Raw genomic sequence first — 19,058 nt, 5'->3', positions numbered from 1 at the left:
ATCTTTTTGAGATTTAGTGTGACACTGAACTCTGTGTGTGTGTGTGTGTGTGTGTGTGTTTGTTTTAAGAGTCATCTAAATGTTCACACTAATACATGTAACATAAAAAAGAAAAAGGAATTGTGTCATTGATTGTGAAAAAGGTAAGAAACTGTTGGAAAGTTGGATCTGAAGCTGCATATTATAACCACCCTGAGACAAAAGCAAACAGACAAAAAAGTAACATAGATGATACTTTATTCATCATGAGGGATTTTAGGCATCCAGTAGACAACCACAACACACACACATATATATATATATATATATATATATATATATATATATATATATATATATATATCTCACATACATAAAAATCACTCAGAAATTTTAAGTATAAAAGAGTTAAAGGTACTATGGTAGACTGTGTGCAATGGTGGTAGTGCAAAAGTGAACAGTGCAGGGATTGAACAGTGCAATAGCTTATTAAATATTAACTATGGCTATGAAAATAATGTAAACACAATATATTTAGAATTGCTTGACAAATATATATACGTTAAGAACAATATATAACGGAATAAGTTATAAGATGTAGATGTTATGACCACAGTCCAGATTGTGTAGGAGGGCTAATATAGCCTATAAGACAGCCAGGTGTACAGCAGACCGAGATATAATGGTGGTAGGGGCTGAGAGAGAGAGACAGGCTCATGCTGAAAAGTCCATTTCTGCCCTCCCTCTTTGTGTGGTATTGAAGAGTTAGATGGCGCTGGGGACAAAGGACATCCTCAACCTTTCTGTAGAGCATGACAGTGACAGAAGTCTGCCACTGAACATGCTCCTCTGTTTAAAGAACGTAAAACATAGTGTCGTTAACATATAAGAAACAACCTATAGTGCAGTTTCCTTATTGTCCATAGAGTTAAATCAATACTTATCTGGTACTGTCAAGACGAGCTGATACTGTATTGAATTTCACTTGTAGCCAGGTGTACCTAATAAACTGGCACCTCTTTGTACAGTGATGGTAAATTCCGTAAACTGCGACTCCCGTCGGTCCTTGCGTCATTGTGTCAACATGGCGCCTGTCTGCCGGACAAAAGGCGAATCTGTTTGACGGTGGATTGAAACCCAATTAGAAACAGAGGAGACATTTTGGGAAAACTGTCAGTGTCCGTGTGTCCCGGCGCCCCAAGGCAAAGGATACATGGTAACATTAACATCTGTGGAGGCTCTTAGACTGGAATATTAAGGTAAGTTAAGTCCTGCAGCTTCAACTACTGCAGTATTAAAACGGTCCTGCTAGCCAGATACATTACCTTTTCTCTGTATGGTGAGAACTGAAAACTCCTTCAAAATCCGACCGTGCTGCGGCGTTTTACTTGGCGGTTAATGTCAACACTGCCTAAACTGGTTTACACGGTCTTATCTGAATAATAAAGAGTCCGTTTGTAATTCGGCGTGCACATAGTTCACCAAGAAACAGTTAATCAAACACAATGTCAACTTTTACAGTTGGACTACAATGTTCGCTAACGCGATGCACAGTGTATTTAAGTAGAGAGTGGTTGTTACGGTGAAACAACAGGAGAACAAGCAATACAATGTACAGTTTTGTTATGCTCTATGCCGAATTGAGGAGTTGTCCTTCATTATCCATAACACGTTTAAAGACACCCTCTATCGGGCATGCTAAGTTTCCTAGAAGCAGGACAAAATTAAAACACGTTTTTTCCTGATGTGATTCGGCGTGAAAGTCGATCATTTAAAGCAAACACTCGGCATTGGGGCTACCTTGACATTTGGGACTACTACAGTGGAGTCTGCGGCCACACGAGTCTGCTGTTCTGTTTTAGGCTACATTTCTAGGTTTCGAGGCCAGTTAAAAAGTTGCCTACTGTAATTAAATGACTTGTCTAGCTATGTGCTCCTGGCACATGTCTACAACCAGGATGCAGTTCAACGTTATGCCACGTCTGGTCAGGATCTTAGGTCAGGTCACTGGGTTCAGGAATAGAAGTACAGTTTATCGTTAAACCTTCTTTTTTTGGAAGTAATTATTCAAGTATACACAAATTGATTTTGGACAAACACTTTGTGACATCCAGTTTTTGCATGGTGTAAAGTTTGTCTGAGAGGTGTGAGGAGTGAACCTGATGATGCAGAGCCTCGAGCTAGAGACAGTTTGAGAGTTTCTTGGTGTATGCCAATGTAATCTGGGATCTGCTGAGAGTTCTCTGCTCCAGGGGGAGGTCAGAGTTCAGGTCAAGTTCAGCTACAGAGCAGCACCTGGAGCTGGTTCAGTGGCTTGCTCAATGACACCTCATGATTTGAGTCAAACTAATATATTGCCGTGTGTGTGTGTGTGTGTGTGTGTGTGTGTGTGTGTGTGTGTGTGTGTGTGTGTGTGTGTGTGTTTCCACGTGTGCCCACACACTCCTATACTTCCTACTGTTGCTGCTTAGCACAAATCTCTGAAGGAGTTAAGCAGTGCCAGTCAGCACTATTTGATTACTAGTCCCTCTATCCCTACTGTACTTGCACACATACTCTATTCCAGCCTCACATAGTCACACATACTGTAACACACTATATTATTCTACAGTATTCTACTGGTTTGCAGTCAGTCCTCTAAATCCTAAACTCTTTGTGTGAAGTATTTGCTATTCAGGACTGTACGAGGGGTGCTGCTGATTACCAGGTACTAGGATTGTTAACAGTATTAATGTGCAGTCAGGCACAATGAGACACCAGAAGAGTCCTCTTCAGTTGTGGTTTATTGTAGACCTAGACAGGTGGTAGGGCAGAGAAGAGAAGGCTGGCACCAATTGATTTTATCAGTTTTATCCAGCAGCAGTAACTCCTCCTACCAATCACCTAAATTCACCTAAATGTTTTCTGTTTACGGTACCGCCGACGGCGACTACATCATATCCGGAACATGTTTGGGTGGAACATTTGTGCATTTAAAGGTTGTTTAAGTTATGCAAGAGAAAACTCAGATTGGACAGATAGTCTAGCTAGCTGAGGAGCAGTTAACCACAGTCCTCAGAAATCCACCAGAGTTTAGAACGCCAACACAAAGACAGAGGAAGGGGACGGACATCCGGCCAAAATTAGGGACATCCGGCGGAATTTCCGGCGGCAACGGAGCAATCCCGGAAGTGTAACCTCGTCGATGTATAGACTATCTCATTACCAAAGGGAGTGTGGCTGCTGCAAATACTGTTAATCTACTGCAGCCATCAGTAGAAACTTCAGTGACCACCAAGGTGGCTGGGTCCTCGTTTCAGATAGTGTGAAAAAATAAAAGCTTAAACTCAAACTAATCCGGCAGACTCTGTGGCAAACACAGCACATCAAAGTTGGTTTCCTGCGCTGTGGTGTCATTGTGCATCTAAAACCCACTATTGGGGTTTTTCCATTACATGGTACCTGCTCGCCTCGCCTCAACTCTACTCGACTCTACTCGCCTCGACTCGCTGTGCATCCGTTTTCTATTGCAGATTTTAGTATCGCCTCAGCATGACTGGTCGTCATAGCGACTGCCGTGGGCGTGGCTTAGTAGCTGGCTTTTCCATTGACATATCCCCGACTCATTTCCTGGTTCTCCGTCTCCGTAAAAAAACATGATATCAAAGAGATAGTTAACGTTTACTGCTCCAGATTTCCCACCGTGGTCACATATATATGACTCTAGAGTCGCTACTCGCTGTGGAGATAATCGCCGTCACTCTCTCACTTCTCCCTCGCTCACTAGCTCCCCACACACACACATACGGTGACTAGACACACATCACACATGCACACACCAGCGCACCAGTATAACCATCAGGCCACTTGTATGCTACGGAGAAAGCTCTGCGTGGAGCCTCCGGCAGCAAAAAAACTAAACTATTTAAAAATGCCGTCTCTCGCTAGCAGCCCATGGGCCCACCACCTGTGGGAGGATCCGCTGGGGTCGGGTGCGTTGGCACACGGGTGGCAGTGAAGGTCAGGGGCCTCGACGGACCAGACCCGGGTGGCAGACGCTGGCTCTGGGGACGTGGAACGTCACCTCTCTGTGGGGGAAGGAGCCGGAACTGGTGCGGGAGGTGGAGCGCTACCGGTTAGATCTGGTGGGGCTTACTTCTACACACAGTCTCGGTTCTGGAACCGTACTCCTGGATTGGGGTTGGACTCTTTTCTTCTCCGGAGTTGCCCAGGGTGTGAGGCGCCGGGCGGGTGTGGGGATACTCACAAGCCCCCGGCTGAGCGCCCGCCACGTTGGAGTTTACCCCGGTGGACGAGAGGGTTGCCTCCCTACGCCTGCGGGTTGTGGGGGGGAAAACTCTGACTGTTGTTTGTGCATATGCACCAAACAGGAGTTTGGAGTATTCGGCCTTCTTGGAGACCTTGACTGGAGTCCTGCATGGGGCTCCAGTGGGGGACTCCATTGTTCTGCTGGGGGACTTCAACGCGCACGTGGGCGATGATGGAGACACATGGAGAGGCGTGATTGGGAGGAACGGCCTCCCTGATCTAAACCAGAGTGGTTGTTTGTTGTTGGACTTCTGTGCTAGTCATGGATTGTCTATAACGAACACCATGTTCGAACATAGGGATGCTCATAAGTGTACTTGGTACCAGAGCACCCTAGGCCAAAGGTCAAAGATCAATTTTATAATCGTTTCATCTGATCTGAGGCCGTATGTTTTGGACACTTGGGTGAAGAGAGGGGCGGAGCTGTCAACCGATCACCATCTGGTGGTGAGTTGGGTCAGGGGGTGGGGGAAGACTCTGGACAGACCTGGTAAGCCCAAACGGGTAGTGCGGGTAAATTGGGAACGTCTGGAGGAGGCCCCTGTCCGACAGACTTTCAACTCGCACCTCCGGCTGAGCTTTTCGTGCATCCCTGTGGAGGCTGGGGGCATTGAACCCGAGTGGACAATGTTCAAAGTTTCCCTTGCTGAAGCTGCGGCGAGGAGCTGTGGTCTTAGGGTCTTAGGTGCCTCAAGGGGCGGTAACCCACGAACACCGTGGTGGACAACGGTGGTCAGGGAAGCCGTCTGACTGAAGAAGGAGTCTTTTCGGGATATGTTATCCCAGAGGACTCCGGAGGCGGTTGCAGGGTACCGAAGGGCCCGAAGGGCTGCAGCCTCTGCCGTGAAAGAGGCAAAGCAGCGGGTGTGGGAGAAGTTTGGAGAAGACATGGAGAAGGACTTTCAGTCGGCACCAAAGTGCTTCTGGAAAACTGTTCGCCACCTCAGGAGGGGGAAGCGGGGAACCATCCAAGCTGTGTACAGTAAGGATGGGACACGGTTGACCTCAACTGAGGAGGTAATAGGGCGGTGGAAGGAGCACTTTGAGGAACTCCTGAATCCAACTAATACGCCCTCTAGGTTAGAGGCAGAGCTGGATGATGATGGGGGATCATTGTCAATTTTCCAGGCGGAGGTCACTGATGTAGTCAAACAACTCCACAGTGGCAAAGCCCCGGGGATTGATGAGATCCGTCCAGAAATGCTCAAGGCTCTGGGTGTGGAGGGGCTGTCCTGGTTGACACGCCTCTTCAACATTGCGTGGAAGTCTGGGACGGTGCCAAAGGAGTGGCAGACTGGGGTGGTGGTTCCCCTTTTTAAAAAGGGGGACCAGAGGGTGTGTGCCAATTACAGGGGTATCGCACTTCTCAGCCTCCCTGGTAAAGTCTACTCCAAGGTGCTGGAAAGGAGGGTTCGGCCGATAGTCGAACCTCGGGTTGAGGAGGAACAATGCGGATTCCGTCCTGGTCGTGGAACAATGGACAAGCTCTTCACTCTCGCAAGGATCCTGGAGGGAGCCTGGGAGTATGCCCAACCGGTCTACATGTGTTTTGTGGATCTGGAAAAGGCGTATGACCGGGTCCCCCGGGAGACACTGTGGGAGGTGCTGCGGGAGTATGGGGTGAGGGGGTCTCTTCTCAGGGCCATCCAATCTCTGTACAACCAAAGCGAGAGCTGTGTCCGGGTTCTCGGCAATAAGTCGGACTCGTTTCAGGTGAGGGTTGGCCTCTGCCAGGGCTGCGCTTTGTCACCAATCCTGTTTGTAGTATTTATGGACAGGATATCGAGGCGTAGTCGGGAGGGGTTGCAGTTCGGTGGGCTGGGGATCTCATCGCTGCTCTTTTCAGATGATGTGGTCCTGATGGCATCATCGGCCTGCGACCTTCAGCACTCACTGGATCGGTTTGCAGCCGAGTGTGAAGCAGTTGGGATGAGGATCAGCACCTCTAAATCTGAAGCCATGGTTCTCAGCAGGAAACCGATGGAGTGCCTACTCCAGGTAGGGAATGAGTCCTTACCCCAAGTGAAGGAGTTCAAGTACCTTGGGGTTTTGTTCGCGAGTGAGGGGACAATGGAGCGGGAGATTGGTCGGAGAATCGGCGCAGCGGGTGCGGTATTGCATTCAATTTATCGCACCGTTGTGACGAAAAGAGAGCTGAGCCAGAAAGCAAAGCTCTCGATCTACCGGTCAGTTTTCGTTCCTACCCTCACCTATGGTCATGAAGGCTGGATCATGACCGAAAGAACGAGATCCAGGGTACAAGCGGCCGAAATGGGTTTCCTCAGGAGGGTGGCTGGCGTCTCCCTTAGAGATAGGGTGAGAAGCTCAGTCATCCGTGAGGAGCTCGGAGTAGAGCCGCTGCTCCTTCGCGTCGAAAGGAGCCAGTTGAGGTGGTTCGGGCATCTGGTAAGGATGCCCCCTGGGCGCCTCCCTAGGGAGGTGTTCCGGGCACGTCCAGCTGGGAGGAGGCCTCGGAAGACCCAGGACTAGGTGGAGGGATTATATCTCCAACCTGGCCTGGGAACGCCTCGGGATCCCCCAGTCGGAGCTGGTTAATGTTGCTCGGGAAAGGGAAGTTTGGGGTCCCCTGCTGGAGCTGCTCCCCCCGCGACCCGATACCGGATAAGCGGACGAAGATGGATGGATGGTCTCTCGCTAGCAATGCAGTGATCAGTGACAATTCTTTCCGACCAGTCAGCAGCCTGCAGGGTTTCACGTCACCTTCTTGGCTCGCCTCAGCTCGCTTGGAACCTCGACTGAGGAGGTACTAAAAAAAGTACCTGTTAGCAGGTACCAGGTACTTTTTTTCGTAATGGAAAACCAAAAAAGGCGAGTAGAGTCGAGCAGTTACCATGTAATGGAAAAGCACCATATGTCTTTTTACAATAGTAGCACCTTTTTAAAGAAGGTTGCCGAAGTGGCTGCTAGAGACTGATTTAGTGATGTAGGTTAGGCCAAAATACCCCTGTTTTTCCCTGGTGGGTGATTTACGCCAAAAATGGGAAGTTGCGGCCAAACTAAACGTCGGCCATAGAATACCTGCAGCCAATCAGTAACCGAGTCTGACTGTGACTCCTGTGAATTGTTGACCTATGTTTACAAAGAATTTCTTCGGGCTTAAAACACATTCACTCCTCCCGGTAGCAGAAACATGTAATTATTGCAGCGAGTGGCACCTTGCCTCTGCTTGGTGTGTTTTTGGCGTTAATCATTTATTAAAATCTGTCCAAACATTTGGTCAGCTGTCACTTGCTCATGAACTCATAGATGTACAAGTAAAAAAAAAAAGAACATTTGTTTATTGAAAGTCACAATTTTTGTGGTGTTTTGTTAATCCTCCACTGTTTGTGGGTTGATTGATTTAAAATCTACAGAATATGGGAATCCATCATATTCCAGCTCTCTTTTAGAAAATGGCACTGTTTTGATTAGAGATGATATTATATCGATATCGTGATATGAGACTAGATATCGTCTTAGATTTTGGATATCGTAATATCGTAATATGGCATAAGTGTTGTCTTTGGGCGTCCGGATAGCTCAGTTGGTAGAGCGGGCGCCCATATATAGAGGTTTACTCCTTGGTGCAGCGGGCCCGGGTTCAACTCCGACCTGCGGCCCTTTCCTACAGGTCGTTCCCCGTCTCTCTCCCCTTTCATGTAGCTGTCCTTTCAATAAAGGCCTAAAAATGCCCCAAAAAATAAGTTTAGTCTTTTCTTGGTTTTAAAGGCTGCATTACACTGATGTCATTTTCTGAACTTACCAGACTGTTGTAACTGTTCTGTTATTTGCCTTTACCCACTTAGTCATTATATGCACATTACTGATGATTATTTATCACAAATGTCATTGTGTAAATATTTTGTGAGAGCACCAATAGTCAACACTACAATATCGTTACAGTATCGATATCGAGGTATTTGGTCAAAATATCGTGATATTTGATTTTCTCCATATTGCCCAGCCCTACACGTTAGGAGATGTTGGAGTAGAGGCCAGGTGTCTGTAAAGTTAAAGCCAGTTTTGTTAGCAGTTCTTGCTCTTCATTGCACAGCTTCAGTGCATGTTTTGCAAGGCTGTCACTAGTTGTATGCGGACCATTCAAATGGCACTTAGATACATCCTGTTTCCTTTTGATCATTCTAAAATTGTCTCTAGATTGCATCTGGTTTGCATCTAGCCATTCCATTCCCCATCTCTTTTTTCTTCTTCATTTCCTCTCCTCTCTCTGCTGCCGGCTATTTGGAGAAAGGCATAAAAGCTGATATTTATGAATATTTGCACAGTGATAAAAATATACAACATATTTGTCACTTTTCAATTAAGTAGTATTCTTATGTGGTTAGTTTTCTTGTATGCTCCACTTTGTTTGGTTGTCTGAACCACAGATAGTTTGGTTGGTAGCGTATTACAAGGAAGGATGCTATATAATATGTTAATTATATCAGTTTTGTAAAGAGCTGCAGTAACAGTAATGCAGGAGTAAGTCAAATCATTTCATTGTTAATTTGAAACAATTATTATGAAATTGAAAACATAATAGTTGAGATGATCATTTTGCAGTCCTGTATGGATCGTATGAATCAGTCTGACTTTATGCAGCGTGACTCATCTTCTGCTGCAGTGAAACTAAGTATGGAGCTGGGCTGTCTGAGATGTACAGTTTATTTGGCATTTTTCCCAAGTCGTATACACACACACACACACACACACACACACACACACACACACACACACACACACGCACTCACCCTCCTTTGCTATATAAGTGTTGACATGTCTGCTGACTTTGATTCTCTGCTGTGCCTGCTTTTCTTCTCGGCATTAGAAAGAAAAGCATCATGACAGATGTGTTATCTCATTTTTCGTTTATCTCTCTATCCTCTCTTGCTCTCGCTCAGTACACTTCAGTGACTATTTTTACAACATTTCTTTTAAAAAAATTACATAAGATCAGTGCACATTTAGAAGAACATAGCATATCAAACCAATATAGATGGGAAACAACATTTCTTTTTTGTTAAAGCTACAATAAAGTGAGCACGTTTTTGAAAACATACCGCACATTACATCATTTGGGTAACATATCATGATTAATGGGGTTAAACATGTATCCACTATGATGAAAGCCTTATTTAATCTGGAGGAATGCATTTCATATCTGGATAGCAGCTGCTGAGCTCTTGTGTGTGTGTGTGCTGTAAATCTGCAGGCATGAAGCAAACGGATGTGACTGTTCTTCCATTTTGGAGATGTGATGCTCAGTAGGTAGAGAAAGGTCACTAATGGGTAATAATGTATCAATTAATCAGAAGTAGAAAATGTAGATTTCCGTTACATCAGCTTCCATTTCTGACACTATTCATTATCAGTATTTTTTGTGCAATAGTCACTTAATGTATTTGCATTAGTTTGTTTCCTTTCCGCAGTATAAATGAGTTTTCTTTGCCTCTGGTCTGGCCCTCTTTACGGCGTGGGTTTAAATTGTGCACCCAATGCACGAGGGATTCTCAGAAAACAATGCATGTATGTACTGAACGTGATGTGGAATATAAAAGCCAGCGCATGCATGCCCGCAATTACGCAATGCAGAAGACAACTTTCGAGCATGAGTTTAGTATAACCATGTTGGACAGTATTGTTTACTGTCTTCGTTAGTCCCCTTTATGAAATGAACGTGACACGATGAATCCTTTCAGTGGTTGATACGTGAGTTCAGTTCAGTGACTATTATGATGTCATTTCCTTTTAGAAATGACACAAAATCGGTGCTGTGGGACCTGTATTGTCAAAACTCACTTAGAGTTACCAATAGTGTAACGGTGTCGACAAATCAACCAAGACTGAATTATGTTATGCGTTGTTTACATCCAAGTTATCTAGTTCACCGTTTTTTTCTTTGTTGGTGCATTGCTACACTCCTTTTGGGCGTTACTGCCACCAACTGGATCAGTGGAAAACCAATGGTAAGAGGTGAATCACAGCGCATGTGTGCGTGCTCCAAACACAAGAGGGATCCACTCCTAAAACAACGCTCCATTTTTATGGATTGTTTAGTTGCATAAAAGTAAAGCTTAGAGACAGTAAAATGTTCTACATGTGTAGAATTGTTTCTGTTTGCAGAAAAATACTGTACCAACAAAGTAGAAAGTAAATGTAGGGGGTTCCTCTTCCTTTGCCATTAAGGGTATTGTAACCATCTCCTCCAGGATGTTCCAGCAGTGTGAGGAGCCTCGTTTCACCATTGAGCAGATTGACCTCCTCCAGAGGCTACGGAGGACAGGTATCACACAGGTGGAGGTCCTCCACGCCCTGGACACCCTGGACCACCTGGACCGCCAACATGGACACAAGTTGACCCATAAGCCTCCCTACATGCCTCCCTCGTCTTCCTTGTCCTCTTCCAGCGCCGTCGTCGCCTCTTCTTCCACGACTTCCACCGCCACTCAGACAAGTTTCCCTAACAACCGACTCTCCCCGTCACCCAATAACAACTTCGACACCGCCTCCCCGCTTCTACCGATTCCAGTAGCATCGCCTGTCGCCATGGCAGCGGTAGTCCAGAACGGCCTAGTTGCTGTCACCAACGGGAAGCTGTCTCCTCCCCGGTTTCCTCTTGCTGTTGTGAGTGGCGGTGTCACAGCGCCAGGCTACGGGTTCGAGACCAGCGAAGAGGACTTAGATGTTGATGACAAGGTGGAGGACTTGATGAGGTAAGACCAGACTAGATCTGTCTTAACTTAGACTAGGTTGGACCAGAACTGACAAGGCCAGGAATTACCAGGCCAGACTAGCTCAGAGAGATTAAATTGCCAGGCCAATATTTTCGCCCATATTCGCTCATTGCAGACATATCGGTATCAGCCTCTACAGTATGTCAGCCGAATAATGACAAGAAGTCAAAGTACAGAAAGGCCAAAGATATGTTTTGAAACAGTGTCACCATGCTATAGTTTGTCCACCAGAGAGTAATGACTGTAAAATGCCCTGGCCAGTGCATTTCTTTAGTGCATAAACATGTTTGAACTAGTTGACAAACTCGATGCCTCATGTATTTTCATTTCCTTAGACTTCCAATAAGCTTGTTGCTGACAGTATTAAACAAGCTTAAACAAACTTTATTTAAACTGTCTGTATCATTGGCTGTAACATTTGCTATTATGCGATGCCAATGTGAACACAGAGTAGTGTCAGCTTTAAGAGTGCTAGCTATAAAAGATTTAGCAATTGAAACATGCGCCTAATGCTTAATTTAGCACCCCCTTCAGAAAAACGTGAATTACTAAACAAAGGAAGACGTGGATTCACAATAATGTACACTTTTCACAGATGTACAGTAGCATAGCATAGTAAACATAGTATATAAATGTATGGATCTAAATAATAATGCTAAGTGCAATGACAGTATTCTGTCCTTAATTTGGGAAGGACAAAATACTGTGCTACCTTTTCGTCGCTTTTTAATAATAATAATAACAATAATTGTGAATTGGTATATCAAAATCAAACAAACATCTCATAATTGTATTAACTGCAGCTCTGTTTACCCTGTTATGTCTGAGAGTCTTTCTCACAATGTTCTCACGACAGAATAAAGGACTGATGATGATGATGATATGTGTTTAAAAAAAGGTTCTGGGTGCCCGGTTAGCCCAGTTGGTAGAGCGGGCGCCCATATATAGGTTTACTCCTCGATGTAGTGGGCCTGGTTTGACTCCGACCTGCAGCCCTTTGCTGCATGTCATTCCCCGTCTCTCTCCCCTTTCATTTATTCAGCTGTCCTGTCAATAAAGGCCTAAAATATGTTATGTCTTACATGTACTTTGACGAGACCATTAAAATACTTAAGAAATCATACAAAATGTATTAATCACAATGTAAGGTTTAGAAATGGTGGTTAAAATGGACTAATATCTTGTCTTATATACTGCATTTGATACGTACAAAGTAAAGTTACTAGCACGACCAACTGGATTTGCTACAATCATGACAATAATTAGTACTCTGAATTATAATTTACATAATTGCGATTGATATGATTTATGAAGAACCCACCATAAACAGTAGATCGTTGCACCGGAGAGCAGCTGTTAATACAGAGGGTCTGATGGTCGACAAGCCTGCCTGTAGCTCACACTGAATATGATACAAGGATTTATGCCTACACACATGCACACACACACTCTCACTCACTAGTGCAGCTCATCTGTAGTCTGCAGTCAGACAGCTGCAATCAGATGGGTATTGATTTGAGGTTGCGTGAAGATGAAATCAAACCAGAAAGCAGTGAATATTATAGTAGCAGGATCTGGCCTCTGATTCCTGCACATATTCAGCGGCTGCCAGTAATATATATGTGGATTGCAGAGTTACAGCTGGTTTAAGTATAGTGACTGTTACTATGTGCCATATGTGAAATGTGAGACTGTTGAGAGATGTAAACCGTTATTGTACTTAGTGTTAAACAGTAGATTCCCCTCTCTGCTTGTAGGAGGGACAGTGCTATGATCAAAGAAGAGATTAAGTCCTTCCTGGCGAACAGGCGGATCTCCCAGGCTGTGGTCGCTCAGGTAACGGGTGAGTATCGACTAACCACCAGAAAGGGTTGACATGCCAGCAAGCGTCCAGCCTACTGACGCTACAGATCTCGCTCTGTTCCTCTTCCTTCAGGGATCAGTCAGAGTCGGATCTCCCACTGGCTCCTACAGCAGGGATCAGACCTCAGCGAGCAGAAGAAAAGAGCCTTCTTTCGCTGGTACCAGCTGGAGAAAAGCAACCCTGGTAACACCCCCCACCACCATCACACTTACATCTCCTGCATAACCCCCCAACTCTTCCACTTGTTAAAAAAAAAAAAAAAAAAAACTTCAATAACACCTGGAGTTTCTTAACGTTGGCAAAAATCATGCCAGTTAGGAGGACAATCCCTACTACAACACAATGGCAAGAGCTTGTTATCTGTTAAAACAGGTTGTCATTGCGTATTGTCAAAGTCTCCTTGAGTAGGACTCTGGACACCCCCAGATTGACAGCTCTAATACATCAGTGCAGAAAAGGTAAATTGTACCTCAGCTCATTGCTATTAATAGCTGGGATTTCAACAAGAAATAGGACAGTTACATTCCTTAATTTTGCAGCAGAGGACAGGTTTACGGTATTTGGAAAGTTGTGACAAACTGTAAGTTGTAATCAAAGAGTTTTCAGACAGAAAAGAAAGCCACGGAATGGGTTTGCGTTTTTATGGGCATCTTGAAATCTCCCTGGTTACAGAAATAAAGACTGTTAAACTGTTTTCCTGTGATTGAACAATGAATACATTGTGGTTAGACCAACAGAGTGGAATGTACAGTATGAAAAACCAGTACAGTCTAGTTATCCTGTGTCTTTCCTTAAAAAGAGAAATTAGAATCTCTTGACTTTCATTTGGCTAGATGCTCTAAAATAAATGAAAGTCAGGGTGTAATAAATTACTCTTTGTCCTTACAACCTCATGATGAAGTGTACACACACAGTAAATGTGCAATACACAATGATTTATTTTCATTATTCTGTTTGAGACCTATTTTTAGGTGGTGAAACGCTAAATAGAAAAGTGCTTGTGAATTAGCACTCATCTGTGGAACTAGTCTTACTACTCTCTAAGCATCACACTGGTCACACCTCCTCGATCCTCCGGCTTGTGACTCGCCATGATGAAGGACGTCCCAATTAGACCTGCACGATAAATAGTTATAAAATCGCGATCTTGATTCACCCCTGTTCGCGATTTAATTTTTTCATTACTTTGATTTTTTTTTTTCTCCAATTAATTTATTGAAAGCATTTGTCATTGACATGTTTTAATTATGTAAAGACATGTTCAAAGAGTTCAGATGGAGCCTGTATCAGGGCCATATTTAGTTCAATGTGTTATATGTCACTATTTTTTTAAATGGCCGGTATGTACTTTATTTTCTGTATTCATTGAAGCCTCTGTGTTTCCTCAGGCTTGTGGTGATGCGCAATGTGCTATAGGTGCCAAAACAAAATCTGTTTGGTACTGCCAATTTATTTTGTTTTTTCATGGTTCTTGTGTGCAATAACCATGACACTTTGTGAGAAACAAATCGTGGCAGAGAATTGTGATATCAATTCTAAGCTAAAGAGAGAGAGAGAGAGAGAGAGAGAGAGAGAGAGAGAGAGAGAGAGAGAGAGAGAGAGAGAGAGAGAGAGAGAGAGAGAGAGAGAGAGAGAGAGAGAGAGAGAGATTTGATTAATAGCGGGTGAGTGAAATAATACACAATTAACAAGGAAAATATTATTAACATTCTTAAAATGTGAACATAGCAGATCTGCTGTCGGACATCATGAATTATATCACAATCGCAATATCAGTCAAAATAATCCCAATTAAATAGTTTCCTCATATCGTGCAGCCCTATCACACAGACAGCTGCATTTGTGAAAACGTCTGAGAGACAAAACGATAGACAGCTGATGCAGTGGTGCTGCATCAATGAAAATAAGCTTTCTTATTATTAAAGCTGTCTGGCGTCTGTGACTTCAGGTGCCACTCTTGCTATGCGAGCCGCCCCATTGGCTCTGGAGGAGGTGATGGACTGGCACCAAGCCCCGCCTCCATTTGGCTCGGCCCCCGGGGGCTTCCGCCTGCGGCGAGGGAGCAGATTCACCTGGAGGAAGGAGTGTCTGGCTGTTATGGAGAGGTGAGCTGTCTGGGGGGTGAGGAGGAGGTGTGGACTGGCTCAAAGTGTATTTAATCATGTTTGATTGGCTTTGTAATTCTACTATGGCATGGTGAATATGTGTGTGTGTCTACACAGCTACTTCATTGATAACCAGTACCCCGATGAAGCCAAGAGAGAGGAGATTGCCACCGCCTGCAACGCTGTCATTCAGAAACCAGGTAGGTAATAACAGGAAGGAATGACTACATTTATAATCCATAGTACATTACTATAAATTGTATATATAATTGCTTGGTTACAAAATAGTTGTACTCTTTACTTTTAGCAACTTGGCTCATACTTCTAAAGTGGTCATTTAGCTCTTGAATCAGAAGCAGCTTTTACTGAGTGAGAGGACGAGCGTTTATTGTTTTGCACATGGCTGTTCAACGGCCTCTTTAATAACATGTTCATGTTAAGTAGCCATATGGCTTAAATGCAACTGCATGGATATTTCTAGATATGCAATTGGCTATGAGTCATATTCCATTTAGAAATGACCGATGGGGAAATACATGATGATATAGTTAAAACACTGTGTCATGTCCATTAATTTGTATACTGAGATTTAACAGCCAGTGCTGCTTTTACGTTCTGTCCGCTTATCAAGACTACAAATTGCCAGCCATTTTCATATATCAGATATTAACTACTCTCTTGGTTCCATACATATTGGTCATGTTGCAACAAAAACTAGCAGAGTTACTTCATAACAAACACACTATATATATATATATATATATATATATATATATATATATATATATATATATATATATAATTAAATGTTGGATAAAATTAGCAGCAGCAATGAATCGTTGAACTGCATTATAAGCTTTTGCTATTTAATCTGGAAGAATGCATTTCATATCTGGATAGCAGCTGCTGAGCTTGTGTGTGTGTGTGTGTGTGTGTGTGTGTGTGTGTGTGTGTGTGTGTGTGTGTGTGTGTGTGTGTGTGTGTGTGTGTGTGTGTGTGTGTGTGTGTGTGTGTGTGTGTGTGTGTGTGTGTGTGTGTGTGTGTGTGTGTGTGTGTGTGTGTGTGTGTGTGTTACAGGAAAGAAGCTGTCCGATTTGGAGAGGGTAACATCTCTGAAGGTCTACAACTGGTTTGCCAACCGCCGCAAAGACATCAAGAGGCGTGCTAACATTGGTAATGTCTACCTCTGTGTGTGTGTGTGTGTGTGTGTGTGTGTGTGTTAACAGTAGTGAATGTTATTAGAGTTACACACAATATATCCTAGTATGACTAAAGGCCATAACATGAAGAAAATACTTAGAAACCCAATGCATGTTATCCCTTTAAGAACCACATATCCACTGTGCTGTCAGCCTCTCAATAAATCATTAAACACACACGAAAGAGCTTTTACTCTTCAGCACACGTCCTTGTTGACCAACTGGATGTTGCTTGCTCTCTGTATCACAGCCAACACTTAGCTTGCTTGTCACAACACTGCTGTAGAATTTCACACAAACCTGGGCATCAGTTAGGAATACATATTCCTGGAAATTCTTGACTCTTGGAAATGCTTCCTTATTTTTAACAACAGCACTAGCAGTTGTAAAAAAAAAATAAAGCAATTCCTTCATTCTTACTTTGCGTCTCTGTTTGCTTGCATCTAAGTCTGTTGTTGTTGTTGTTGTTGTTGTTTTTGACGTCGATATGCTATGATGAGGTTTGTGTTTTTGAAGAAGCAGCCATCTTGGAGAGCCACGGCATCGAGGTTCAGAGTCCAGGCGGTCAGTCCAACAGTGACGAGGTGGATGGCAACGACTTCCCCGACCAGGTAAACTGCACGTAAATTAGTTGTAGGATGTTTTTGCACCAAGCAACTCAGAGGTATGCACCTGTGGAACAGTAAACATCCAGGGCTCAGTGAAGTCAAGTTAAACAGTGTATGAAACATTACACAATCTACTTTGTTTTGATTCCTCTTTGTGTAAACTGTTTTTTTTTTTTTTACATTTAGTCACATATTTGACTCAAAGATTTTATGAATCACTAGTTGTGTTGTGTAGATTAGAGGCATTATGACACTATTCTTGACAGCAGACCTGGTTATTGTGTAACCTGTGTGCCGCTCTGTCACAGGGTTGTGAGGTGTCCTTATTTGACAAGAGAGCTTCAGCAAGGCACTTTGGTTTCAGTCGAGCTGACCTGTCCTCTCCAACCCAGGTACAGCCCGACTAGACACACACACACACACACACACACACACACACACACACACACACACACACACACACACACACACACACACACACACACACACACACACACACACACACACACACACACACACACACGTGTGTTCAAAAGTACAAAAGTAGTTTTAGTCGTGCGAGAGAAACCTCAGATTGGACAGATAGTCTAGCTAGCTGTCTGGATTTACCCTGCAGAGAGGAGCAGTTAACCATAGTCCTCACAAATCCACCAGAGGTTAGAACGCCAACACAGAGACAGAGTAAGGGGACTGGATGTGGAATATCGTGGATATAGACTATTTACTGCATTGATCAAAGACCTCTGGCCTCAGATGAAGAGATGATGGCAGTTTTACAGTAAACCTAATCATTTCTCCTATTCTCGTTCAGGTACCCACAATGCTCCCCAGCTGGTTTTCTGCCCTGGGTAGAGGAGGCTTGTCTGGACAGAGAGGCACTTCTCTGATTGGCCGATCCCTTGTGTCGGGGTCCGGCCCTCAGGCAGAAGGTTCCAGATTGACAGGCGTGTCCTGGTCTCCCCCCTCGCCCTCCCTCCAGGACGAACCTGCGCTGTCCGAGCCCCAGGACCCAATCGGTTTGGAGAAGACGGATGTCAATCACAGCAACCAAGCCCTAGCCAATCAGGTGGATGCGGCAGGGCGCGGTATTGGGAATGACATCAAGACGGAAACGCTGGAGGACGACTGAAATGGGTGCTGGATATTGGAGTAGTCAGAGTGATGAATGGAACAGGATCAGAGGTGTGTTAATATGCAAGCAGATTTTATAGGAATGTAATAAGTGGGGAAAAAAAGAAGACCAAAAGTCGTGTAAACTCCAACCCTGAGATACCTCCCAGCCCTACCTCCAACCACCAACCTGCTCTGCTACGCTCTTATACTGTAGGCATTACTAGTATATTATAATAATGATAATAATAACAATACACTTTGATTTGTTAAAGTGCATCCCAGCAGGCTATGGACGATTACAAATGCCTATATAATAACAAATCAAACAAAGAAAGTGAAATAGATTATGAATTCTTTAATTATGACACAGCAGTGTGTATTGTTTTTCAATTTATTTCTTCGCTGATTTGTTTTGGGCATTTTAAATCTTCCGTACGGACTGTCTAACGGGACTTGATGCATTGTGCAGATTTCTTTGGAAACTGCATTCTCCACCGCAGGACAACACTGTATTTGACACAGGGTTCAAATCATTTCAGGGTCTTGCACTGTGATCACAACACAACTGAACAGCCTCAAAAGATAAATGCATGAATTTGAAGTTAAGTTTAACTGATTGTTTTTAAAATTATGTTAAATTCATGAATCACAGTTGCTTACATTTCAAATTTTGGTTATTGGTTCCTTCCAATGGGGAGAACAGCAGAATCACAGCACGTAGGGAATATTTCTGTGGGCCTAAAGATGATTTGAAATGTTAAAAAGAGAAAGAAACAGAAGGACCCACACCTCCGTACCCTGCCCTGGTTTATAAGCTCAATATATGGAAGCAAAGAAAGGAATACCTCATTGAAATTGAAATAGCACTGAGTGGATAGCATTGAAATGTTTTAATTCACAAACCATCTATTTGAATTCCAGTGGTCTCTCTTTGTTTCCATATTAAATACAAGTAATAAAAGTGAATCAGTACATAAATGTTGAAGCTAGATGAAACCGTTGACCGATTTGTAAGAAAACTAGAATTGAATAATAGAATGAGTTTGTGGCCAATGGCTGACCAGGCGGAATGAATGCTCACTGTGAGGTGATCTATAATCAATACAGGTCAGTCAGTTGGGAGGTATTCAACAATGTAATAACGTGTA

The 19,058-nt window shown here is 43.8% G+C and overlaps 1 protein-coding gene across 3 annotated transcripts; it reads left to right on the top strand.

The window, feature by feature from the left end:
- The first annotated feature begins 970 nt into the window (after positions 1-970).
- LOC114559999 (homeobox-containing protein 1) lies at positions 971-18,004 on the top strand. Of its 3 annotated transcripts, none has more exons than XM_028585119.1 (10): positions 971-1,238; positions 10,497-11,000; positions 12,779-12,864; positions 12,958-13,068; positions 14,834-14,990; positions 15,108-15,190; positions 16,068-16,163; positions 16,712-16,800; positions 17,106-17,189; positions 17,609-18,004. In XM_028585119.1, the coding sequence occupies exons 2-10, from the start codon at positions 10,498-10,500 to the stop codon at positions 17,924-17,926; spliced, it is 1,527 nt and encodes a 508-aa protein (XP_028440920.1). In that variant the 5' UTR covers positions 971-1,238; position 10,497; the 3' UTR covers positions 17,927-18,004. The 3 variants fall into 3 exon arrangements, with proteins under 3 accessions (XP_028440920.1, XP_028440911.1, XP_028440901.1); XM_028585110.1 differs by having other exon boundaries at positions 16,709-16,800; XM_028585100.1 differs by having other exon boundaries at positions 16,706-16,800.
- Positions 18,005-19,058: the final 1,054 nt, after the last annotated feature.

This window comes from Perca flavescens, chromosome 1 (genome assembly GCF_004354835.1).
Source record: "Perca flavescens isolate YP-PL-M2 chromosome 1, PFLA_1.0, whole genome shotgun sequence".
Lineage (NCBI taxonomy): Eukaryota > Metazoa > Chordata > Actinopteri > Perciformes > Percidae > Perca > Perca flavescens.
The sequence above is the reverse complement of the archived record's forward strand: the minus strand, read 5'-3'. Positions and strand labels throughout refer to the sequence as shown.